At 38.6% G+C, this 22872-nt stretch overlaps 2 protein-coding genes across 2 annotated transcripts in view; both read left to right on the top strand.

Moving 5' to 3' along the window:
* Positions 1-22872, top strand: part of LOC107497203 (N-acetyllactosaminide beta-1,6-N-acetylglucosaminyl-transferase-like) — a 67689-nt gene that overhangs the window by 27677 nt on the left and 17140 nt on the right. The window lies entirely within an intron of this gene.
* The window catches only part of GCNT2 (glucosaminyl (N-acetyl) transferase 2 (I blood group)), a 40639-nt gene continuing 30731 nt past the window's right edge, over positions 12965-22872 (top strand). The window contains exon 1 of the mRNA XM_016118789.2: positions 12965-15163. Coding sequence (XP_015974275.2) covers positions 14245-15163 — 919 coding nt within the window. The 5' untranslated portion in view covers positions 12965-14244. The remainder of the gene's footprint in view (positions 15164-22872) is intronic.

Below are 22872 nucleotides of genomic sequence, written 5' to 3'. Positions count from 1 at the left end.
TGTTTGCCCAGGTCTGAGGGTGAGTCCTGGGAATGGACATTTCAGTACTAAAACAAGGAGTGTCCCAGGAAACTGAGACAAGTTGGTCACTCTATCTCTCTGCCTCTTACTATGTTGGCCTCCTTGAGGCCACATGGTATCAGAGATGGTCAGAAGTATCTCCTGGGGTTTGGTGCTGACGGCTGGCACTCCTGAGGGGAAAGAAAGACTTTTGCCTAATAGTTCCAGCAACAGCGCAGGGGAGTCTTCAGATTGGTTCTGCTTGGTCCAAATTACTGTCCCTAGACAAAGCTGGGGTAGGAGGAATACTGACTAGCCTTTCTTGGGCTGCTTTCCCACAGTCGAGCTAGAGGTTAGGGGCAGGCTATGGTGGAGGATGGTTCCTTAGAGTGATACTAAGCAGACAAAAAAAGCACAGGCTCACTGCAAGATGGTTCCTTGTTTCGCAGGCAGAGTTGTTTTGACCATCTTCACATGATATCAGAGGGGCAAGATTTAATGCAATATAAAGCTTTAAGCACTTGAGCTATTTTAACTTGGAAAATACTAATTAAATTACCTCTGTGAAAGTATGATCTTATAAGCATACCACATTTCCCTCAGAGAACTATTTTTAATAATGTTCCTTTATTATATTTGGATAGTACTTAGTTTGCAAAATATTTATTTCACATTAGCTTTTTTAATCCTCATAAGAACCCTCTAAGAGGAAGACTATTGTTCCCATTTTGCAGATGAGAAAATTTAAGATTAAAATATGTGCCTTGTCCAAAGATAAATATTACATATATCTAGCAATAAATAAGAATAAGAAGAAACATCTAGGAAGAACAAAGACTTATGTTATACATTTAGTTTAAGCTGAACCTAATTGTACAAACTTTTCATTTAATTATTACAATACAACTTTCAGAAGACTAAACTTAACTAATTTTAAGTCTTATTAAGCTTATAGAATGATTATATAATTGAACCTACCCAAGAATGTTCTCTCTTGTTCCTTATGTTATCTCAATATTTAGCCCATTTCCCAGAACTTTCTGTTTTTTCATGTAAACAGAAGGTACAGGAAATACTAGGAAACGAATGTTTACTGAATATCTGCCTCAGGTCTGTATTACCTCAGTGTAACCTTTACAGGAATTTTGTCTGGTTGGTACTTAAATCCACATTTTACAAATATGAAGATGGGATCGGGTTGAGTAATGTGCTCTACTCCAAAAACAGAAAGCACGGTAGAGGAGAAAGTGTGGTCAGTGGGCACCTCAAATTCTGCACTTTCAGAACTCAGCTCATGTACCCCTGAATTCAACACAATCCTCTATTATCTCAGTCTTGCAGGCTGGCTTCTCTCTCTGCTTAATTTTCACCACGCTGATTTCTGTCAATTTTCCTATCCCTAGAGTTTGGGTTCCAGAGTTGGAGAGAAACAAGGTTGAGACCTTAACTCCTCCATCACGAGCCATGTGTGGCCTGACATTTGTAAAGTTCTATCTTAGAGTAGTCAATGTGGCATTGATGTTGAAAACATGGATCCTGGAGGCAGATTGCTTGAATTTAAATATCTATTCCACCATTTACAAGCTGTAGCTTAGACAAGTTATCTAAATTTGGGGGCCTCAGTTTCCCATCTATGATATGGAGAAAATAATAATATTTATATGAAATATGTAAGATTTAAGGGAGTTGGGCCAATGCCTGGCACATATTTTGAATGTTAGATTTTATCATCGTCGTTATTATTATTATCATTCAATAAATATTTATTAAGCACTAGATGTTGTATTAGGTACTGGGATATAGTAATAATAAGACAAATAAGGGCCCTTCAGTCATGGAGTATATATTCTAGAAGCGGGAGACAGATAATAAAAAGTAGACAGATAAGGTAATTAGAAATTATGATAAGCAAAAATGTAGGCTGGAAAAAAAAAAGAAGAAAATGCAGGCTGATACAGGAAGGGACCTACTTTAAATGGAGGGAATTAAGGAAGGCTTCTTGGTGAAAGTAGCGAATGAACTCCATCTTCTATATGAGAATGAGTTAGCCATGCACTTGAGAAAAGAGGGTCTAGATCTGGCAAAGTTCCTGAGGTGAGCAAGAGCTCCCTGTGTTCAGGAGCCATAAAGGCAGCCATTGTGGCTGTGGCTGAGTGAGCGAGGGTAAGGGATAGACCTTGCACTGAGGTGAGCAAGGCCTTTGTGTGAAAGCCACGGGGGTGACATGACCTGGCAGTATTGCTTTCATAAGGTTATTGGCAAAAGCAGCAAGACAATGTGAGCAAGTGTTTGGCCTAGTGCTGGGTACAGAGTGAACAGTCAATAAACTGGATCTGGCTACCAGCCTCCTCTCCATTTCTGGTCTGCCATTTATCGCTCTTCACCTTTCTCCTACAACAGTCTAATTTCCTTTTAACCACTTCCCATGAATCCGTTCTCAGCCTGCTTAAACCCACTCTCTACAGTAACAAGAAGACCTTTCTAAAAATGCACCTTGATTACATGATCACATCTCTCTCCTTCTTAGAAAACTTCTATGGATTCCTATCATCTCCAGCACAACATCCAAACACTGGGCATAGGGAGCTCATTGTGATCTGGCGCCTTGGCCTTTCCAGCACCTTCTCTCACTATGAACTCCAGCTCTACTGTATGGCTTGTGGGTCCCAAATGTGCCCCTTCCACCCGACATGCCTCAATCCATGTCAGTCTTTCTGCCAAGATGCTCTGGAATGCTCTTCCTCCTTCCTTACTCGCCTAGTTGATAATGTGCTTTGCTTTTAAGATGCAAACCAGAGTCACATTCTTTAAAAAGCTTTTCCTAAATTTTGCTCCTGTGGACTTGCTCCTCCTGTATCACACTGTACTATTCTTAGTCTTGCAGTGACGTGTTTGGGTTCCCAGTAACCTTCTAGACTGAGCTTCATGGGTAGAACCTGTACCTGCTCATTTTTGTTTTCCTAATGCACAACCCCTGATACACGAACAATGCTCAGTATAATGGGGTCTTGGCTTGTACTATTTTAACTTACACAAACTCCACTACACACACACACACACACACACACACACACACACACACACACACTGTGTGTAAGTTTAAAGGGTATTGGCCATCACGCCCTGCCCTCCATTCCATCCAGTGACCGTGGGGTCCAGAGTGAGCGTTAAGTGGATTCTTCTCAATCCCGTGCTGGGTCTTGGCTCCCATGGATCACTAATGTAAAGATACAGTATACATTTCATAATATAGCACCTCAGCTTGAGCTCACTGCTTCATCTGGTTCTCATTTGAAGAAACCACCATCTGGACTAAGATTAAAGGGAAAATCAGCCATGTTGGAAATTTGGAGACTGTATCATTTTAATGTGGCACATTCCCAAGGGATTTCTCCAGAGGAATTTTGACTGTATGTTGTTTTCTTTTACATACTGACTTTTCAATCTAACCTGTGTTGAACTTCTAGAACAACTAGTAATTGACAAAGTCAGTGCACAAATTCAGATTGTTTTATTTTTCTAATCCAGAGTTCTGTCCACATGCAATGTATAGAATTGCTCTTTTCTAAAAGTTGTTTTTATTTAGAAAGGCAGATAGGGTCAAAGTGCCATGAAGAGATAATTACCAAAGACTGAAGCCTTGGAACAACAGTCTGTCATAAAACTTTGACTCTGTCACAGGACTTTCAGCTACAACTTCCAGCATTGTGAAAAGGCTATCCTGTTGCCAAATGTGCTAAAGGGCATTGCTTTTATAATCCCTCTTTAAATGGATAATTCTGTCCTTTTCATACTCTTGGTTACCAACTATTTAATTGAGACTTAGATAGTAGCTGATTTTAGAGCCACTATTCTCAGAGAAATTCAGAATGAAGTAAATTTAAGTTTCCAGTGAACATCTTTAGTTTGCTTTTGGGCGCTCACTGTTCTTCCTCCCTCTGTGATCTCATTTACATCCACAGCTCAGCCCCATTTTCGTAGTTATAAATCACAACCCTCCATCATGCTCCTAGGCTCTCTCTCACATTTCTCCCTACCTTTTGGATATCTCTTCCTGAGGTTCCTCCTGGCACCTGCTGACGTGCTCCCCCATCCACCTCCCTACTCCCCGCTAACACCCTTCTTCAGAGCTTCCCTGACCTGACATTGCGATTCTCCAAGTTAGCCAACTTCTCCTAATTGGGCCGCCATGTCTAATCAGCACATTCTGCACATTCTGTGGTAGGTTTCGATTGAGTATCACTCTCCTTGTTCCTGTCGCTACCGTTCTAACTCCTGCCCATCGTGCTTCTCAAGTAGATTGTTAGACCCTTCCTTCTCAGTGGTCTTTCTGGCCCCGGTCTCTCTGTTCAACCCATTCTAACACTCTCAACACACATTTCTTCTTAAGGCATAGCTCTAAGAATAACTTCTCTATCCCAAAGTTTCAACAGCTTATTGAATTATTCAGTATAAATATCTCAATATGGCATATTGGATATCAACATATCCCTATTAGATATCACCTCAATATCACTCTACTATTGGTTCCTGTTGCTGCTTTCCCTGAAAGGGATGCTCCAGTAAGAACACCTTGTATTCTTGCTTTTGGTAATTTTCTGCATGTTGTTTTCTTTACTTGGGCCAATCTTCTCCAACTCTCCCATTTATATAATGACATTAATGGGTCTGCATTCAATGTCTTGTTATTTAGGAAGATTTTCCTGATCTTTTTTTTTTCTCAATTATACACCCATGTAAACTTTTGTTGTAACTCCTTTATGCATTCTTTAATCTTCTTTACATTATAATTATAAATGTAAATATCATATTACCCTGACTAGATTATAATTTCTTTGGGATCTTTTAGATTTTTAGTACTCAACAAAGTGAGCATCCAGTAGAATAAGAATATTTATTAAATTGAGTCAGATGGAAATAATATTTAATATGCCTGTCAGCACTGCTGCCCAGTCAGCTGCAAATCATCACCTCCTCCACCACGTGCGCGCGCGCGCGCGCGCGCGCGCACACACACACACACACACACACAGCCTAGGTTACCATGCCGAATCCTGAAGGCTCAGCTTCAGCATATTCCAGCCATGTTCAGTTTTTCCAGGACATTTCTTTAAGTTCTTTCTGCTTCTGGTCAATAGCAATGGGACTGTTCTCTCTCCCTCAGTTTTCCAAAGCATCTGGTTCATGTCAGGAATGCCTCTCAAAGCCAAGCTTATTTTGGGGGTAGCATCAGCTTAAGCCAGATTGTGCTTCACTCTGAGGCCCACTATCCATGAGCTTACCAAATTGGTGTCTGACCCCACCCCAAAGAAGTAAAAAGAACAGCTTAACAGCAGAGGTCCCTGCTTTAAAAAACAATTTGGATTTTTATGAGGCTGCTTCTTTGATGGAGTTAATCTATTATTTGGTGAAGCAAATGACCCTGCTGAGATTTTTGGTGAATTTTTTTTCCTGAGTCTCAGAGTGGATAATTTGCAATCTTTGAAAGTTAAGTCCAAAGCTAAATCTAAAGCAGCAAGTGATATTAATTACTTCCTAACTAATCATTTCTTAATGTGGTTTCTCAATGCTAGAGCAATTTAACAAACCTCTCTTTCTCTTGTCTTCTGACCCATACAGTATGTAATGTTCTTTTTTTGAGATGGTTTTAAACAAAACCATGAGTGGCAGAAGGTTTTCCCCAAATATATTTACCCTATATCCATTTCAGGGCCACATTTTCAGAGAATGAATAGATGATATCCATTCCCCATAATCTTTCTCTTCAGCTAGATTAAAATATCAGAACATAACTATGAACATATCAGAGGATAAAACTGTCATCTTTACTAAGCAAGCTAGAGGCAGTCATATTACTCTAATACAGTTAGCTTCTTGCCATGTCAGTCCCCTCTTCTAGTTATTTCCTCTTTAGCCACCCCTTCCTAAGCCCTAATCCTCAAATAATTTCTTTTCCATTGAAATTCTATAACTATCTCTTCAGTTTAAGTCAGGGCTTCTTCTTTGAGTTTCTTGTGGTTCTACAGGATGAAGGCCCTCCTGCCTAGAACTCCAAGTGCCCACCTATGTCCCATGGGGAAATTGCCCATCTTGGACTCTGAGGTCCTGTCTAGGTGTTGAGTAGTTTCCTGGAAATGCTAAATACCTCCCCATTTGTTTTCTACTCTCTTGAGACTTTCATTTGTCTGAGCTAACTGCCCTTCACTTTCAAGTGTTCTGATTTATCTCTGATCAATAAGCCTACTACATTTCGGATTTTCCCCTGCACTTACTCAACCTAAACATAACTCTTTAGCGCAACTTTCCTAAAAAACAGCCTACTTTTTATCTGTGCAGAGGGCTATAGTAATTACAGCATTTAGAGCTGAAAGAAGCCTTAAAGAACATCTAGTTCCAATCCTAAAATCATATAAATTTGAAAATCAAGACTCAGAGAGATCAAACAGCTGGTCGATTATGCTGTTCTGTAAAATGAGTTCACATTTTCTGGCTTCATTGCCCATTTATTATAAATGTTAAAATAAGCACTTCCATTCATAAGACCCCATATTTTTCAATTAGTCCCCCATTTACAGAAAGAAGATGTATTACATGTGGTGTTGGGGGTGGGGCACGGGGATTTTAGATACAGTTAACATTGTAATAACACAGTTATTTTTCTTTTAGGTTCTCCTATCATTATATTGGTTGTTACTAAGGTATTCTTACACCCACTGGGGAAAATCTGTGTAGTTAGAATGATTTAAATTAATTCTTTTAGGTTTACTATAGAGCTATCCCACAAATGTTAATCATTTTCTCCTCATACCTCAGTGGTTTTGGGGAGGGTCATGTGGAGTTTTCATACACTACAATTTGCAAACTTTTTATGATCTGTATGCTCCCCCCACCCAGACCAACATTTTAAACAATTCCTTTCCTTTCACATCAATCAGTTATTGAATCTCTTCTAGTCAGTCTATGTTTCAGCAATGAGTGGGTAGGACCAATGGTATCTAGGGTGACCAATTCGTCCTGGTTTGTCCAGGACTTTCCCAGTTTTAGCACTGAAAATCCCATGTCCTGGGGAATCCTTCAGTCCTTGGCAAACTGTAATAGTTGGTCACCCTAAGTCTTACAACCACATATTCTTGCCCAGAGAAGGATAGAGGAGTAGTACTCTAGATATGTATGTCCCACAGAACAGTACTAATCAATAAATTGTAAAAAAAAAAAAAAAAAAAAAAAAAAAAAAGTGATAATCAAAACCATTCAGTTATGTAGGTTACAACACACCGAAGACACTTTGAAGAGTAGTGCTCAAAACTACACTATCAGCCATAAGGGCCCTAACCAAAGCAGAGCGGGACTGAATCTACTATATTTATAACAATGTTCCTATTGTTATTGCAGAGAAAGAATAGAGTTTAAGGATGTCATCTAAAAGGATGAATTGGTACATATAAAACTTGAATCTAAAGCCACTTTAAGCAGTGGGAAAATCAAAGATTTTCTTCTACTAAGTACAAACACAGGACACAGCTCAGTGGCAAATTTGTTCTAGCTTTAATTTTTAGCAAAGCAGAAGAAATGTCTGCTTTTTGGGATTTATCCAAGTACTCTGCCCTAACAAACTGTCTAAATTCAAGTAAATGACAAGATTTTTGGGAAAGAAGCTAGTATGACAGTGGATTGAATAAACTGAAAGTGAGTCAAGAATTTAATAGGGCTATTAAAATTAGAAGTTGGAAGAAACCACTGCCTGTCTCTATTTCAAGACTATTTTGTTTTCATTTATTTAACAATGTTCAAAAGACAAAGGGTGTCTTCAAGATACATATCTCTGCCAGCAGCTGAATTATAAAATACCTTCTCTTAATGGAAATAGCATACCATCATCACCCTGCAACATTCAAAAATATAACATTCGAAAACATGGAAGTAGAGAAATTTGGAGGTATTTGGTATGAGAAGGGTACCAGAAAAATATCCAATTTGAACAGACCTTGGACATGCAAGGCCTTTTCCTCATGAATTTGTAATTTACAAACAGAGAAAAGTTGCATAGAAAAACAATTTTTCTGGAAACTTAATGGAATGCAGCCAAAGGTAAAATTTTTTTGTGTGTTTGTTTGTTTGTTTGTTTGTTGGCAATTAGAGTTAGAGTTGGGCAAGTAACCACAGGAAGGAAAAAAATGTGCCACCTCTAGGAGGCTGTTAGGGAAGTGCCAAAAAGTAGAGTAATCCTGAAAGGATGGGATAAGCTGGGGTGGCAGCATGAGGAGTCAGAGAAGGAGAAGACTCAGAGGCTTCCTCATCATATTTACTTTCCACCACTTGGGTCAACTGGAAACCACTCTTTTTTAAAAATTGGGAAACTAAGGTTCAGTGACCCCGAGAAACTTTCTCAAGGTCACGTAGAAAACAGCACAACCATATTGGCTAGTTCTGCAAAGAGGTGACCACATCAGGTGCAGTTTGAAAGAATAAGCTCAAGAGGCTGCAGTTGAGAATGAAGGGCAGTCCCTCGCTCTGGGGTGGGGAGAGGCAGGACAGGCTGACGCTGCCAATGAGAGGGATAGCCTGGAGGCCTCCTGCCTGGACTTTGAGATCTTTTCAGCACATAATGATCCCCCAAGCACGGCTGGTTTATTTTATTTTATTTTATTTTATTTTATTTTATTTTATTTATTTTATTTTATTTTATTTTATTTATTTTATTTTTATTAGATTTATTGGGATGACATTGGTCAATAAAATTATATAGGTTTCAAGTATACAATTCTATAATACATCATCTGTATATTGCATTGTGTGTGCACTGCCCAAAGTCAGATCTTCTTCCATCACCACATATTGATCCCCTTTACCCTTTTCCACCTGCCCTCCATGCCTCCCCTTCCCTCTAGTAACCACCATACTGTGGTCTGTGTCTATGAGTTTTTCTTTGTTTGTTTGTCTTCTTTGTTCATTTGTTGCTTTCAGTTTTATATCCCACATAGGAGTGAAATCATATGGTTCTTGACTTTTTTCACCTGACTTATTTTGCTTAGCATGATAATCTCAAGATCCATTTATGTTGTCACAAATGGCGGTATTTCATTTTTCCTTACGGCTGAATAGTATTCCGTTGTATATATGTACCACACCTTCTTTATCCAATCATCAAAGGACACTTTGGTTGTTTCCATGTCTTGGCTGCCATGAATAATGAAGCTCAGCTGTTCTTCACTAAACCTAGTTAAGAAGGTGGATGGGATGTTTAGAGTCCTGGATAAGTTTGGCAACACAGAGAGATGCCTTAAGATTTATTTTATCTTTTCTATATACAAGGCATTGTTCTATCTTTTTACGTAGTAACCTATTTAAATCTCTTAAGAGGTCAATGTTCTTATGATCTCTGTTTCATAGAAGAAAAGACACCCACGCATACGGTCTAGGGTTCTGCCCTATGACCCAAATGGTTATATAAGAATGATCAACATTATTATTTCCCCTCATTTCACATATCTTCATCGGGAAAAATACAGAAATTATAGGTGATTGCAAAGACACCAATATTGCAAAATTTAGGCCTGGAGGAACATGATTATAATCTAGAACAGAAATCAGCAAACTACATACAGCCCATGGGCTAAATCTGGCCTATTTTTGTACTACCTGGAAACTAAGAATGATTTTACAATTTTAAGTGGGTGAAAAAAATTCAAAAGTGGACTATTGCATGACAAAAAAATGATATGACAATGATATATTAATGTCAATAAAGTTTTAGCAGGACATATTGTTATGGCTGCTTTCATGTTACAGTATGAGAGTGGAATGTTTGCCTCAGAAACCAAATGACCCACAAGCCTAAAATATTTACTACCTGGCCCTTTTACAGAAGAAGTGCTAACTCCTGATGTAGAATCATGGTAACACATATTTGTTACCATCTTTTAGGAAAAAACTTTTTGTCATAATTATGCATTTTGTTCACAAAATGATTTATTTTAAAAAAGCTATTTGAAATAACTATTTCAGAAATGCCTTTTTAAACAGAATATGCAGAATATATGTAGAAGAGATTTGTTCATACATTTCTATTTCTATTTCACTAAATATTAGGACTCTGCTTGTTTTCATAGGTCTGGTTGGCCCAGTGTTTGCACTAACGGTCAGTCTTCAAGCCCTTTCATAGACGTTAACTTATTTGATAATTAAAAATACTAGAAGTATTGGTTGACAGTAATAAAATGGTTATTGAGCTGCACAAATGCCAGTTATCCTTTCATTGAATAATCTGGCCCTGATCTGCTTTTGGAGTTTTTCTTGAGCCTACTTCATCCTCAGTACATCACCAATTGCTGACAACAGGGGGTCGAATCTACCAGTTGTACCTCCCTCCTCTAATTTGTGATTTCTTACCTGCTTAGTTCTGAGAAAGTATGTTAAGAGTGTGTCTATACTAAGAGCTAACAGGTGAAGCCTCAAGAGGCGTTTGACCCTTTGATGTTTAAAGCAAAGATGATAAACTGGTAACCTGAGGGATGGACTCTGGTCTTAAAAATTTGTTAATTACTTGATAACATTTAAAGAGTTTGGGAACTTTTTAAAAAATAAAACTTAGATTACTCACTTCTCTTAAAATATATGAAGAGCTGTCAGCATCAGTCCTATAGTATGATCCAGTATGAATTAATCACTGGCATTGAGAGGGAGCTGCTTGCTTTTGGCGGGGCACAGGTTCTTTACCAGTGTCCCCACCCTCCCTGCACATCCATGACATCTTGGCCTTGTGTTAGCTCCCACTTGTGAACTCACTAGCCCTGTTTTTCCTTTCCTACAACCATCTTCAAGTACTTATTTCACTTACCTGCCTGTACACATTTGAGTATATGAATCCAGCCTACAACATGTGATCATTGTTTTTGGTTGCTGAGAGATCTTTTCTCATTTACTTGTCTTGCTTGTGGCCAAAGCGTTCAAGGTTGCCAGATTGCTGCAAACAAAGACTTAGATGGGGAGCAGAATGGTGTAAAGTTGATAAAGATGAGAGGACCCCTCAAAAGCATTGCCTTGATTCGGTAGCCAATAATTACACCAAGAGAAGCAATCTGAGGTTAAGGAGAACTATGAGGACTTGGAAACAAGTCGGGCCAGGATTTAAACCCCACCTTTGCAAGAACCAGCATTCGCTTTTGCCTGTGCTGGCCCAGCTGGGGTGGAAGTACAGCTCAAGTAAGGTTAACAAGAACTAATGGACTGTCAGAGAAACAAGATTCCACTGTGTTCTCGGAGAGCCCCCAATAGCCGAGCCCTTAGTTTTGATATCAATCTGAGCTTACTAAATATTCTTAGCTGTTGTCCTTGTGCTTTCTCCTTGTTTGTGATGATGAAGGTTATCCTGGAGCAGAGAGAAGCATGGAGTGAATACAAAATGTCCAGTTGATGACAGATTTCAATACGTTAAGCAACTAAGGTGAATAGAGCAGATATAATATCCTGGTTGGAAGTTAATAACTTAGACCGCCCAATTATTTGCTGGAAGACAGTGCCTGTTCATTTATCACAGATACCAGGCAAAACAAACCTCATGTTGGGCCAATTGCCAAGAACGTATCACATTCTAATCTCAGGCTGTTCATCTAAACCATTGTAAATAAGGCAGGTAAAAGTGCTTTGTATTGTTGTTGTTGTTGTTTGTTTGTTTGTTTTTGGATGCTGCTGTCCTGAACTGTAAGTCACAATATATTCATCTACAATCTGCTTTGACTAAATAACGTTTAAAGATTTGTTGAATTTGCTTTGCATCGGCATTCCACCAGAGCTCCCTATTGTAGGATAAAGGCTCAAGGCAAAGAGAGGGGGAGAAACTCGACTGAAACTGCACTTTGCCTCCTATTCCCTCTCTCCCTGCCCCACTTCTGCTCTCCACAAGTCCTGCCAACAAGGTATTTTGCAGAGAAGAGTATGGTTCCAGTAAGAATTAAGGGAAGTGAGGGCATCAATGCTTCCCTTTTTTATTCAGTGTTTTTACTCAGTGCTTCCCTTTTTATAGCTACAGTCTTACTATTCTCCTCACCCCAAGAAAAAGAGGGGTAGTGATGAGGAAGAAAAAGAGTAGAACTTAACCTTCACTGCTTTTTGAGTGGGAATAACCCATTTCGACCTATTTGAAAGCCTTAAAAAGGTAAATATTTTTCTTCTCCATTACTAAGAACAGAAATAAAAATGCCCATTTATTAAAAGAGTCAGAAATGTTGGATATTTTTCAAAAGAGAAACAACAAAAATTGCTAATGCTTATTGAACATGTATGAACATATACATAAACCCTGAACAAGAGTTATCTCATTTAACATTCTTAACCATGTGAAATAGTAACCATTGTTATTTCCTATCTTGTAGACAAAGAACCTGGTGCTTAGAGAGGCCAAGTAACCTTACCGGGGTCACACAGCTGGTCAGCGACCAGTTTGGATTTAAAGCCAATTAGACTGGCTCCAACATCTGGACTAGGGAACTACAGAATTAAGGCTCTGGCTTCTATCCAGCTGTATGACTTTGAAAAAAAAATTTTTTTTATTGGCTTTAGTTTCCTCATCTATAAAATAAAAGGTTGTGTTAGGGGATCTTCAAGATCCCTGGCAACTCTTTGGGTCTATCTCCAAATCAATATCCATCACATCTATGCTGCTGTTGCCATTCATTTGTCCAGGCAACTATAGGAAGTTAAGAGGTGGCATGATATAAGAAAGGGAAGGAAGTTTGCTGCATCATATACCAGATGTTTTCCTAACAGGCACAGCTGCTCCAGTTGCCACACCATGCCCAGACAAGTAGGATAGCTGGGTGACTATGGGAATGAGATGGGAGCAGGCCACTTTGGGCACACTCACTGTGATTGCCATGGCTTATCTTTTAATTGGACTGGTTACTTCCCTCTGCCGCACCCCCCCACCCCCCCACCCCCCCCCACCCCCGCCCCCAGAAGTATCTTTACCATCTACATCAATCTGCAAATGCATTCCACATTGGCTAAGAGGTCAAGGCACCTGGCACACCTGAGCTATGAGAACCCCTGTAATGTGACCAGATCTGCTGGGCTTCTTTTCCTGGCTCCTCTGAATTTCACTGACTGATACTTCCAGGAATTTTACTGCAGCCCAGAAGCCTTTGTTCTTTCTTCAGAGTAAGGAAGTGGGAGAGGGCATTGGGTGGAAAATAGAATCCTTTGAGTTCTCTGAAATGACCTCAAATCTAAACCTAGGCCCAGTGTCTAGTCACTCCACACATTGTAGATGATAACCATTTCAACAGCTCAAGTTATCTGAAGCTCTGTGTGAAACCGGAACCAACTTTTGCTCTTTGGGAACAATGACTATCACCTTTCTCTCTGGCGTGCAAACCAAGGTGTGTTTATTTCCTTTATGTCATCTACACCAACCCTTTAATGCTAGGAGTCACTTCTAGGTCTCTTGCACCCTCATCCCAGTCCCCCAAGAGTGTACTTCTTATTTCCCTCTTCCCACAGCCCGCACATACATATAGATGCTATGTAACACCAGCAGAAACAGATTTAATCCAGCAAATCCCTCACCGCCAGATTTTTTTTGCTGCTGATAATCTTGGCAACTTAGACATGTTGCAAGTGCATTTTTCTTTATCTGTGTTTGTATGCGCTCAGAGGGTGAGATAACACTGAAATGAAAAGCGGTGGCAGAGAAACAGGAAGAACCATAAAGAGCATTCGTCCTAAATGCTGCGGCTTCCGAAAACTGCTAGCAAATTGCCGGGCCGACCCGAAAAAGTAGACTCACTTATTCTAAAAGGGAAGGGGAAAGCGTGAGAATAGAAGGGAGATCAGATCGGAATAGGTTGGCTGGAAAGGGGGTGGGGTGAAGCAAGAGAAACAGCCCCAGCGAAAACGTAATTTGCTAAGATCCACCACTTGCGTTTCACATGCAAATGAGAAGGGCTTCCCGAAGGCTGGGCTGGGCTGAGCGATGAGCGCCGCGCTCTCCGCTCTGCCGGCTGATGGGATTCTGCGCGCTTTAGAGAACCATGTCCTCTCTCGCTAACGCCAAGAAAGATGGACATGACACTGAAGCAGAAAATAAATGAAAATTAAAGGACTCGGGGAAAGGAAGCCTGCTTGAGAAGCTGTCGAAATTCAAGACTGGCAAAGGAATTCCATTCAACCTCTTCGCTCTTGTAGTTTCAGGGACTGATCATTTCTGAATCCCTGGAGAGAGATTCCTTCCCCAAGGAAGTGAAAATAATGAACTTTTGGAAGTATTACCTTTTTGCTTTTATTGTGCTCGGTGTGGTTATTTTTGTTGTACATTACAATAGCCAATTAAGTCTGCCAAAAAGGAAGCCGAATAATTCCAGTGAAAGGTATTCTGGAATACATGCCTGTGAGGACGCATTAGGAGGTAAGTCAACTTTTTTGTGGGAGAAGACATTGACATCACCTTTGGGAGGTGTCCCTTGCAAGGACTACCTGATCCAGAATCATTACATCACAAGCCCCCTCTCAGAAGAAGAAGTGGCATTCCCCTTGGCATATGTCATGGTCATCCATAAGGACTTTGATACTTTTGAAAGGCTCTTCAGGGCTATCTACATGCCCCAAAATGTCTACTGTGTTCATGTGGATGAGAAAGCCACAGCTGAGTTTAAGAAATCTGTGTGGCAGTTACTGAGGTGCTTCCAAAATGCTTTTATTGCTTCAAAGATAGAGCCTGTGGTTTATGCAGGAATCTCCAGGCTCCAGGCTGACCTGAACTGCCTGAAGGACCTGGTAGCCTCAGAGATCGCCTGGAAGTATGCCATCAATACCTGTGGGCAAGATTTCCCCCTGAAAACCAACAAGGAAATAATTCAGTATCTGAAAGGATTTAAAGGGAAAAACATTACCCCAGGGGTGCTGCCCCCAGCTCATGCAATTGGACGGACTAAATACATCCACCGGGAGCACCTGGGCAAAGATGGCTCTTTTGTGAAAAATACTAATATTTTGAAAACCTCACCTCCACATCAGCTGACCATCTACTTTGGCACTGCCTATGTGGCCCTTACCAGAGAGTTCGTCAACTTTGTCTTCCATGACAAAAGGGCCATTGACTTACTACACTGGTCAAAAGATACCTACAGTCCTGATGAACATTTCTGGGTGACACTTAATAGGATTCCAGGTAGGTACCAATTCCCAGTACTATTTTTTCCCTGTTCAAAGATTGAGTTTGCTACCATTCAACTCCTTTAGAGAACCGACTCATTTGGAATTATTTTTTAAAAGTTTTTTAATGCTTAGAAAACTATTAGTCTAGTTGCTTTTTAGTGACAGTTTAATGCTAGCTCTGTTGTCTTATAACTATGTGCAATATAGTGATCTAAGAAAAATTCTGACCTACAGGAGTTCTGGCAAAACTACCTTGATCATATACCACATGGTTACTAACTTTCAGTTTAATCTTTTGAGTGAATGTTTTCTGTAGTTCTCAAAAAGTACGGCTACAATTTAAGAGCTGAAATTGGTAGTATTTCATTCAGAAGATGTTACGCAGTATTACACTGATGCTCAGTCATTGCTCAAAGTTCATGGGACTGCTTTTAGAATCCTTGAATTCTTTTTGTATAATTCACAAATTACCGCTCCAGCTTAAATGTCTCTAGTCTATGACCTGGAAAAATACCCAGGTCTCAACTGACTTGGTTGAGTAAATCTAGTCTGATGTTATGTTTTATTGCCTAGAAGAATGAGTAACAATGAAGTGAAACATACAGAGACAGATTCTAGCTGGAGTGGATCCAAAATAAATTCCCAATTTTAAAGTCACAGATACTTATTAGAAATTCCAATTTGTAGCCTCTTGTGTTTATATGCTTCTCTATCGTTTATGATAATTTAGGAATTGGCCTAACGTATGCCAGGCAACTGAGGGCAATAAAATAATAATAATAATAATAATAATAATAATAATAATAATAATAATACAATGACAACAATAGCAACAGCACCAAACTCCCTCTTTGATTCAGGACTGAGTTTCTTTTCAAAATTCTGTTTCCTATATGTTGTCTGAGATTACCTGTGTAAACTGCACACCTCTTCCCAGTGATGTCCCAGTACAGTAGTCCTCACTATTATACCAGTGCTGTGGATGTCGGCCCTGTGTGAGGGTGGCCCTATGTCTGCCATTCTTGAAATAACTCCCTGCTCTTATGTGTAGTAAGTATTACTGTTAACACATCTGAGTGCTGTTTGAAACACCTTTCATATCTGAAAGTCACATTCACAACAGTTATTAGGTGCCCAAGAACTCAGCATTCCTAAGAGATAAGCTAGAGTGGTAGTCACAGAAATCTATTTAGAGAAAGAGGCAGAAAGAGGACTGGCAAGGTGACCGGGGACAGAGACATATGCTGCTATCCTGTGAGCAGTTTATTTTCAGACATACTAAATAGTCAGATTACAAACTTGCAGGAGGGGGAGTGAACCAATACTTATAGTGTAGTGAATATTCATCCTTATTTTTTAGAAATAACTATTTAAAACATGTAAATATTCTACATGTGCCATCCAATTTTTTTTTGTTGATATAGTCTGTGCCAGATATATTATATTCTACATCATTTCTTTAATTATGAGAAACAATCATTGATTTCCTCATGCACAGATAAAGAAAAAAAAAAGTCTTAGAGATATTTGAAGTAATATGCTCATCTTCGCACAGCTTGTTTAAGGCAAAGCTTGGATCTGATCCTAGATTTGTGTGGCCTGAGATTTGAACTTTTTTTTTTTTGCACTGGGAAAAGAAAGAATAATCATTTCTTCTTTCCTGTAGTCTAAAGCAAATTCCCTGCAGAATCTCAGAAAACAGAAAGGATAAAAAGTGGGGAAAAATGAAGAGGACAGTGAAAGTAAGGTCCACCTTACCACTTTTAGCTGGAAATAAGGTTAGCAGTGTGCGTGTGTGTTGGAAGACAGTGAGCATGCTGAGGCTTAGTGGGCCTCTGCACTAGTTTGAGTCACAGGAAAGTGTCCTTGCTGGAACTGATCACCACACCCCACACGGGCTTCTGTGCCAGCTTCCTCAGTCGCATCTGGAACTGGCATTGGTCTGGCTCATGCAGTGTGTTGAGGACTTTGTCTTCACACAGTATAGAGAAAAAGTCTTCAGGAAAAAAAAAAGAGACTATTTTGATATTTATATTTTCAGCAATCAACAAATATTGCTATTTAGCTCTTTGTGATACTAAACACTGTTCTGTGTACTGAGGGTATCTCTGTAAGAAGACAGACATGATTCTTGAAATTTAATTTTCAGGCTTTGAATGGTTGAGTATGAAATTTAAATTTCAGTATAATTTTAGTATATTGGGCTAATTATCCCACATTCCAACCTCTCAAAAAAATATTTCTGTCTCCCATATATCTGTTCCTATTTAAAAAATTTTTTTTAAGTTAACATTTTTTAGAAACAGGAAATACATTTATTTATAAGGATCAAAAATTTTTAATTTTCACTCCATCAGTGACTAATATCATTGCTTTCTTATATAACCTTCCAGAGATATTTGATTAAGTTTATAGACAATAAAAGTAATTAAACATGTGGAAAATAGTACACACACACACACACACACACATATTTTTAAAGTTCACTACAAAAATACACAGAAAAAGACAAGTGGTCCTTATTTTAAATACTGTTGTCTGTGAGAAAAAAATACCTCAAGATGTGTTATTTTATTTAAATAGATCATATGCAGACATTTAGGGAGTTAATTTTAAAAGCTCTACTTTTCTCTTATTTTGAAAATTTTTTTATTCTAGGCCCCAGGAATTTTGTGAGACAAAGGCACCAGGGAACTTGTACTTCCTGGAGTCCAACAGCAGTGAACTTTCAGATAGGTTGGGAGAACCTATCTCCCTTGCTTAAAGCTTTACAGTGATTTTCATTATCTTGAGGGTCAGGTTGAAGCTCTTAGTGTGGCATGGCCTCCATAACCTGACTCCCCCCCCCACTTCCCTGCCCCATCTCTCTACCCTCATTTCTTTTTACGTGATACCTCATACTTAATGTTCCAACGACTCCTTGGCTCTACATTGTTCTGCAATTTTTGCCTGATTTTTTTTTTTGGTAGTTTTTTATGATGTCCTCTCTGGGATACCTTTCTTACCATCTCTATTTGACTGGATGTCACCTCCTCTAGAAGCCATATCTGATAACCCACCTCCCAGGTGGTTGGTACTCCAACCCTGGATTCTCCTATACCTGATGCCACTGCTGCCAGCATTGAATTATAATTACCTACTAAGTGAATATCTCCTCTGCTCTATCTCCTTAGTTTTAGATTTCTTAATGGTCAGAAATGTGACATCCATCTATATCTTCCCCATCACTATCCCACACTACCACCTATCACTGTGCTTGTTAGGAGGGTAGGGTGTATAGACCGCTGGAAGGTTGTGGGTTGGGTCTAGGGAGTGGCTGAACAGCCATGAGTTCGGAGAAAAATATAAAAGTGTCCTATACCTGGGTGAGTGGGTGGTAATAATTTCTGATGAACAGTGGGTAAATTATTGCCTGGAAGCATAATTCAACAATAGCTAGGCCAACAACTAATATCAGTTAAGAGAAAGATATGAGGAAGACCTTGTAGAATTAGTAAGCTCTAGAGTTCCAGTTGAAATGTTAACAGAGCAGTCTTTCCTTAGAAATTCTGGTTTCCAGGTAGTCAACCTGGGCCCATCATGAAGTCGCATCTGATGCCAAGAGAAAGCACCGGCATTCTATGTGGACACCTCCAGTTAGTTTTCTCCTTATTTGCCCATGGTTTGAGTTCCTCCCACAACTTGGCATCCCTCCAACCCTGCTGTCAGTACCATTCCTGGCCTACTTGCAGTTTATGCAGTGGGCTTCTTCTGTTTTAATTTAATCTAGACTGCTCTTCAGCTATTGGCAAAACAAAAACAAAAACAAAAAAAAACCCAAAAACAAAAAACAAAAAACCCAACAACAACAAAAAACACAAAAAACAAAAAACAAAAACCCATGAAATCTTAAAATATGACAACAATGGAAAGAAGCTTGAAACATTCTCCAGTTGTAGCTCTTAGCAAATGTAAACATTGAGCTATTTAGAAGGTATGTGTTCTCTACAAAGGTTACTAGGGCCTTAAATCTGGGTGTGGCTGGATCAGTCCCAGTCTTTTTCAAAGTACAGGCATGCTTCTCTTAACTACTTGGATATATTCTGAGAAATGCATCATTAGGCAGTTTCATCATTGTGCGAACATCATAGAGCTCACTTACACAAACCTGCATGGCACAGCCTACTGCACACCTGGGCTACATGATATGGCCCATTGCTCTTAGGCTTCAAACCCATACAACATGTTATTGTACTGAATACCGTAGGCAATTATAACACAATGAGAAGTATTTGTGTATTTAAACATATCTAAACAGAAAAGGTACAGTAAGAATAAGGTATAAAAGATTTTAAAAATGGCTCATCTGTATAGGGTATTACCATGAATGGAGCTTGCAGGACTGGAAGTTGCTCTGGGTGAGTCAGTGAGTGATGAGGGAATGTGAAGGTTAGGACATTACTATACACTGCTACAGACTTTGTAAACACTGTACACTTAGACTACACTATATTCGAAACATTTTTCTTTCTTCAAATAATAAATTAACTTTAACTTCTTGTAACTTTTTTACTTTATAAACTTTAAAATTTTTTGTAACTTTTTGCTCTTTTGTAATAACACTTATTTAAAACACAAACATATTGTACAGCTATACAAAATATTTTCTTTATATCCTTATCCTATAAGCTCTTTTCTATTTAAAAATTTTTAAATTTTATTTTCATTTTTAAACTTTTTTGGTAAAAACTAAGACACATACACATTAGCTTAGGTCTTCGTGGGGTCAGGATCATCAGTATCACTGTCTTCCACCTCCACATTTGTCCCTCTGGGAGGTCTTCAGGGACAATAGCAAGCATGGAGCTGTCAACTTCTGTGATAACAATGCCTTCTTCTGGAACACTTCCTGAAGGACCTGCCTAAGGCTCTTTTAAAGGAGGTGTCACTCTTTTTGGAAATATGTCCATGGTAGTTTGCGCATTTTATTTATTTATTTATTTGTCATTATAGATTTGTTTGTAAGCAGATAGTGCTTACAAACATTTCTCTCAATTAATGAAAACTTTCTGGTGTTGGGGTCCATGTTTTCAAAATTTTTAAGGAGCTTGCTGAGGTCTGCAAAAGCTTATGTTAAACCCTTGGAGGTTTTTCTTTTTCTCCTGCAGTTTCTTTTTCTCTTGCTTCTTGTTCAACTATGTGTTCCTGTTCCAAGTTCAACAAGTCCTCATTTGTCAGTTCCTCAAGAACCACTTCCAGGAGCTCCTCAGTGGCATCTTCAGCCACATCCGGATTAAGGACGTTGGTCATCTCAACCACAGCCTTGTTAATTTTTACAACCTTTGTACTAGGACTTTAGGATGGCTACAAAGTCACTAGGTGTCGGTGACTGAATCATTGTGCGGCATATGACCATATGCATTGTATTCTCTGTACATCAGCCCAAATTTAGAATTTAGCTTGTAGAACCACAAAGGATATATTCATTCAATCATACTGATTGTACCAACAACCAAGAATGATAAACACTGATGGATTGTAGAATCAGGTCTTAATGAACATCATTAGAACATTCAGGTCTGCAATAAAGCTGTTTTTCTTTGGCCATCTGACAATCCACATTTGTACTTTTTTTTTTATCAACATAGAGATAAATTCTAGTTGAAGGAAAAATTACACGAAACAGATATTTTCATTTCTATTTAACAATTTTTAAATGACCTTTTTATACAGCCAGATAATATTAAATAGACATAATAAATTTGGACATGATTTTCAGAATATTGTATTAGTGATTTGGGACTGTTTGACTTGTTTTACCTCTTTGGTAACGAGCTCTAGGCACTTCTCGGGCCAGCATTTTTGGGAAGATTTATAATGTACAATTAACCTGAAACAGGTTAAAGGTTTTGATATAATTAAAATATACTGAAGCTAGCTATAGGCATTTGAAGGATCACTTATGATGCCTCCAGTCATTGACTGTGCTGTACTATTTGGATCATCTTCTTTATTAGAGAATCTATGCCCAAAGATTTGTTGCACCCCATCCCTTCATAAAGAAAATAATCTGGGAACCCTGCTCTTAACTAGCTTTTAATTCCTAATCTCTAGAACAACACTACACAAGATAAGAAAAATTAGATTAAAGTATATATGAATATATTAGGTATAAATACCATTACAATTGGTAAACGTCCACTAAGCTGAATTAACATGAATTTAATTCTAGCAGAAAGGATTAATATAGCTACCAGTTCAGAACTAGCGAGACCATTTCTCCAATTTTCATTCAACCTCCCAACATTCTACCAATTGCATAAGACAAATCTTTTATAGAAGCAATACTTTTTTTAAAAAAAAACAAAACATAGATTGCATTCAATGACTCTTAAAAAAGTAAAATAAGTTACTAATTGTATATCAAAGCCTTAATAGATCTATAACCAATGTCTAAATAGTCTCTTTAACATAAGTATCTCTGTTTCTCTGAAGCACTAAAATTGCACCTCCTTCCATCTCACTTTGAGTCCCCATGATACTAGGAAAAGGGTCCAGACAAGCATAGTTTAAGTCCTGGCCCCCATTTTTCTCTAATTATGTGATACTGGCCTTAGTTGATGCTGAGCCTCAGTTTACCCACTTGTGATGATGGGAATAATAAATAGTACTTAGTTCCCAGAGAAGTTATGAGTATTAAATAAGCTAATATATATAGTACTGTTTCTCAGACAGAGCATACCTCAGAATCTGCTGTAGGGCCTATTAAAACACAGATTGCTGGGCCCTACCTGCCCCCCCCACGCCCCCACCCCCCAACCCTCAGGGTTTGCTAATTCAGCAGATTTAAAGCAACCCCCAGGATTTGTGTTTCTAACAAGTTCCCAGGTGATACTGATATTTCTATTTAGAAAGTGCACTTTGAAAACTGCTGACATAGACCATCTTTTATAGGGAAGGGCATGTTTATAGATTTGCAGTCAATCTGTTCTGTTTATTTGCATCAGAGACTCTCCTTGACTGAGAGCAACAGGCAGCTACCAGTACAAATGAAAGTGAGTTTGTATAAAAAAAAGCTTTATGGTGTTGATTGCATAAAGTGGATATCATGAAAGTGGTGTACAAATGACTGATGTTTTGGAAGTACTCATATTGAGGAAATACTCTGGATTTGGGAGTAAAACTAACCTGCTGATGAGTTTTAGCTTTGCTCTCATTAGCTCTGTGACTTTATGTCCCCTCAGACTTCAGACTCCTTATCTGTACAGTCACAATAACAATGGCTACTTAGTAAGGTTGTTTTGAGAATTAAATGGAAAAAAAAATGTTTTAAAGTAAGGGGTTAAGATTATTAATATGAATATATATCAAGAAAACCTAAATGTGGCCTAATATTCCTAAATTAATGAGATCCTAAAAGTGTTAAATCAAATTATGTTAAATCTCTTTTCGGTACGAAAGGATTCTACATCATTTTGTGGCATCCCAACCATGTAAAACTAGCTGTAAATATACCCAAAGAGGAATAGGAGGCAATATAAGAAAATTTAATCAGTTTGACATGTTGGGACTGGTACTTATTCTTTATAATTTTGATTTCCCTTAATGTTATCATTGCAATTTTTGAAACTACTAAAAAGCCTCACTTGGTCCTCAGAATAATGCTGTGAAGTATGTATTATCCATAAAAAGAGTGTTTCCTTAAAAATGCAAAGGATGTCAATAATGTCTTCAGGACTCAAT

Source organism: Rousettus aegyptiacus, unplaced genomic scaffold, assembly GCF_014176215.1.
Source record: "Rousettus aegyptiacus isolate mRouAeg1 unplaced genomic scaffold, mRouAeg1.p scaffold_m13_p_1, whole genome shotgun sequence".
Taxonomy (NCBI): Eukaryota; Metazoa; Chordata; class Mammalia; order Chiroptera; family Pteropodidae; genus Rousettus; species Rousettus aegyptiacus.
The sequence above is the reverse complement of the archived record's forward strand: the minus strand, read 5'-3'. Positions and strand labels throughout refer to the sequence as shown.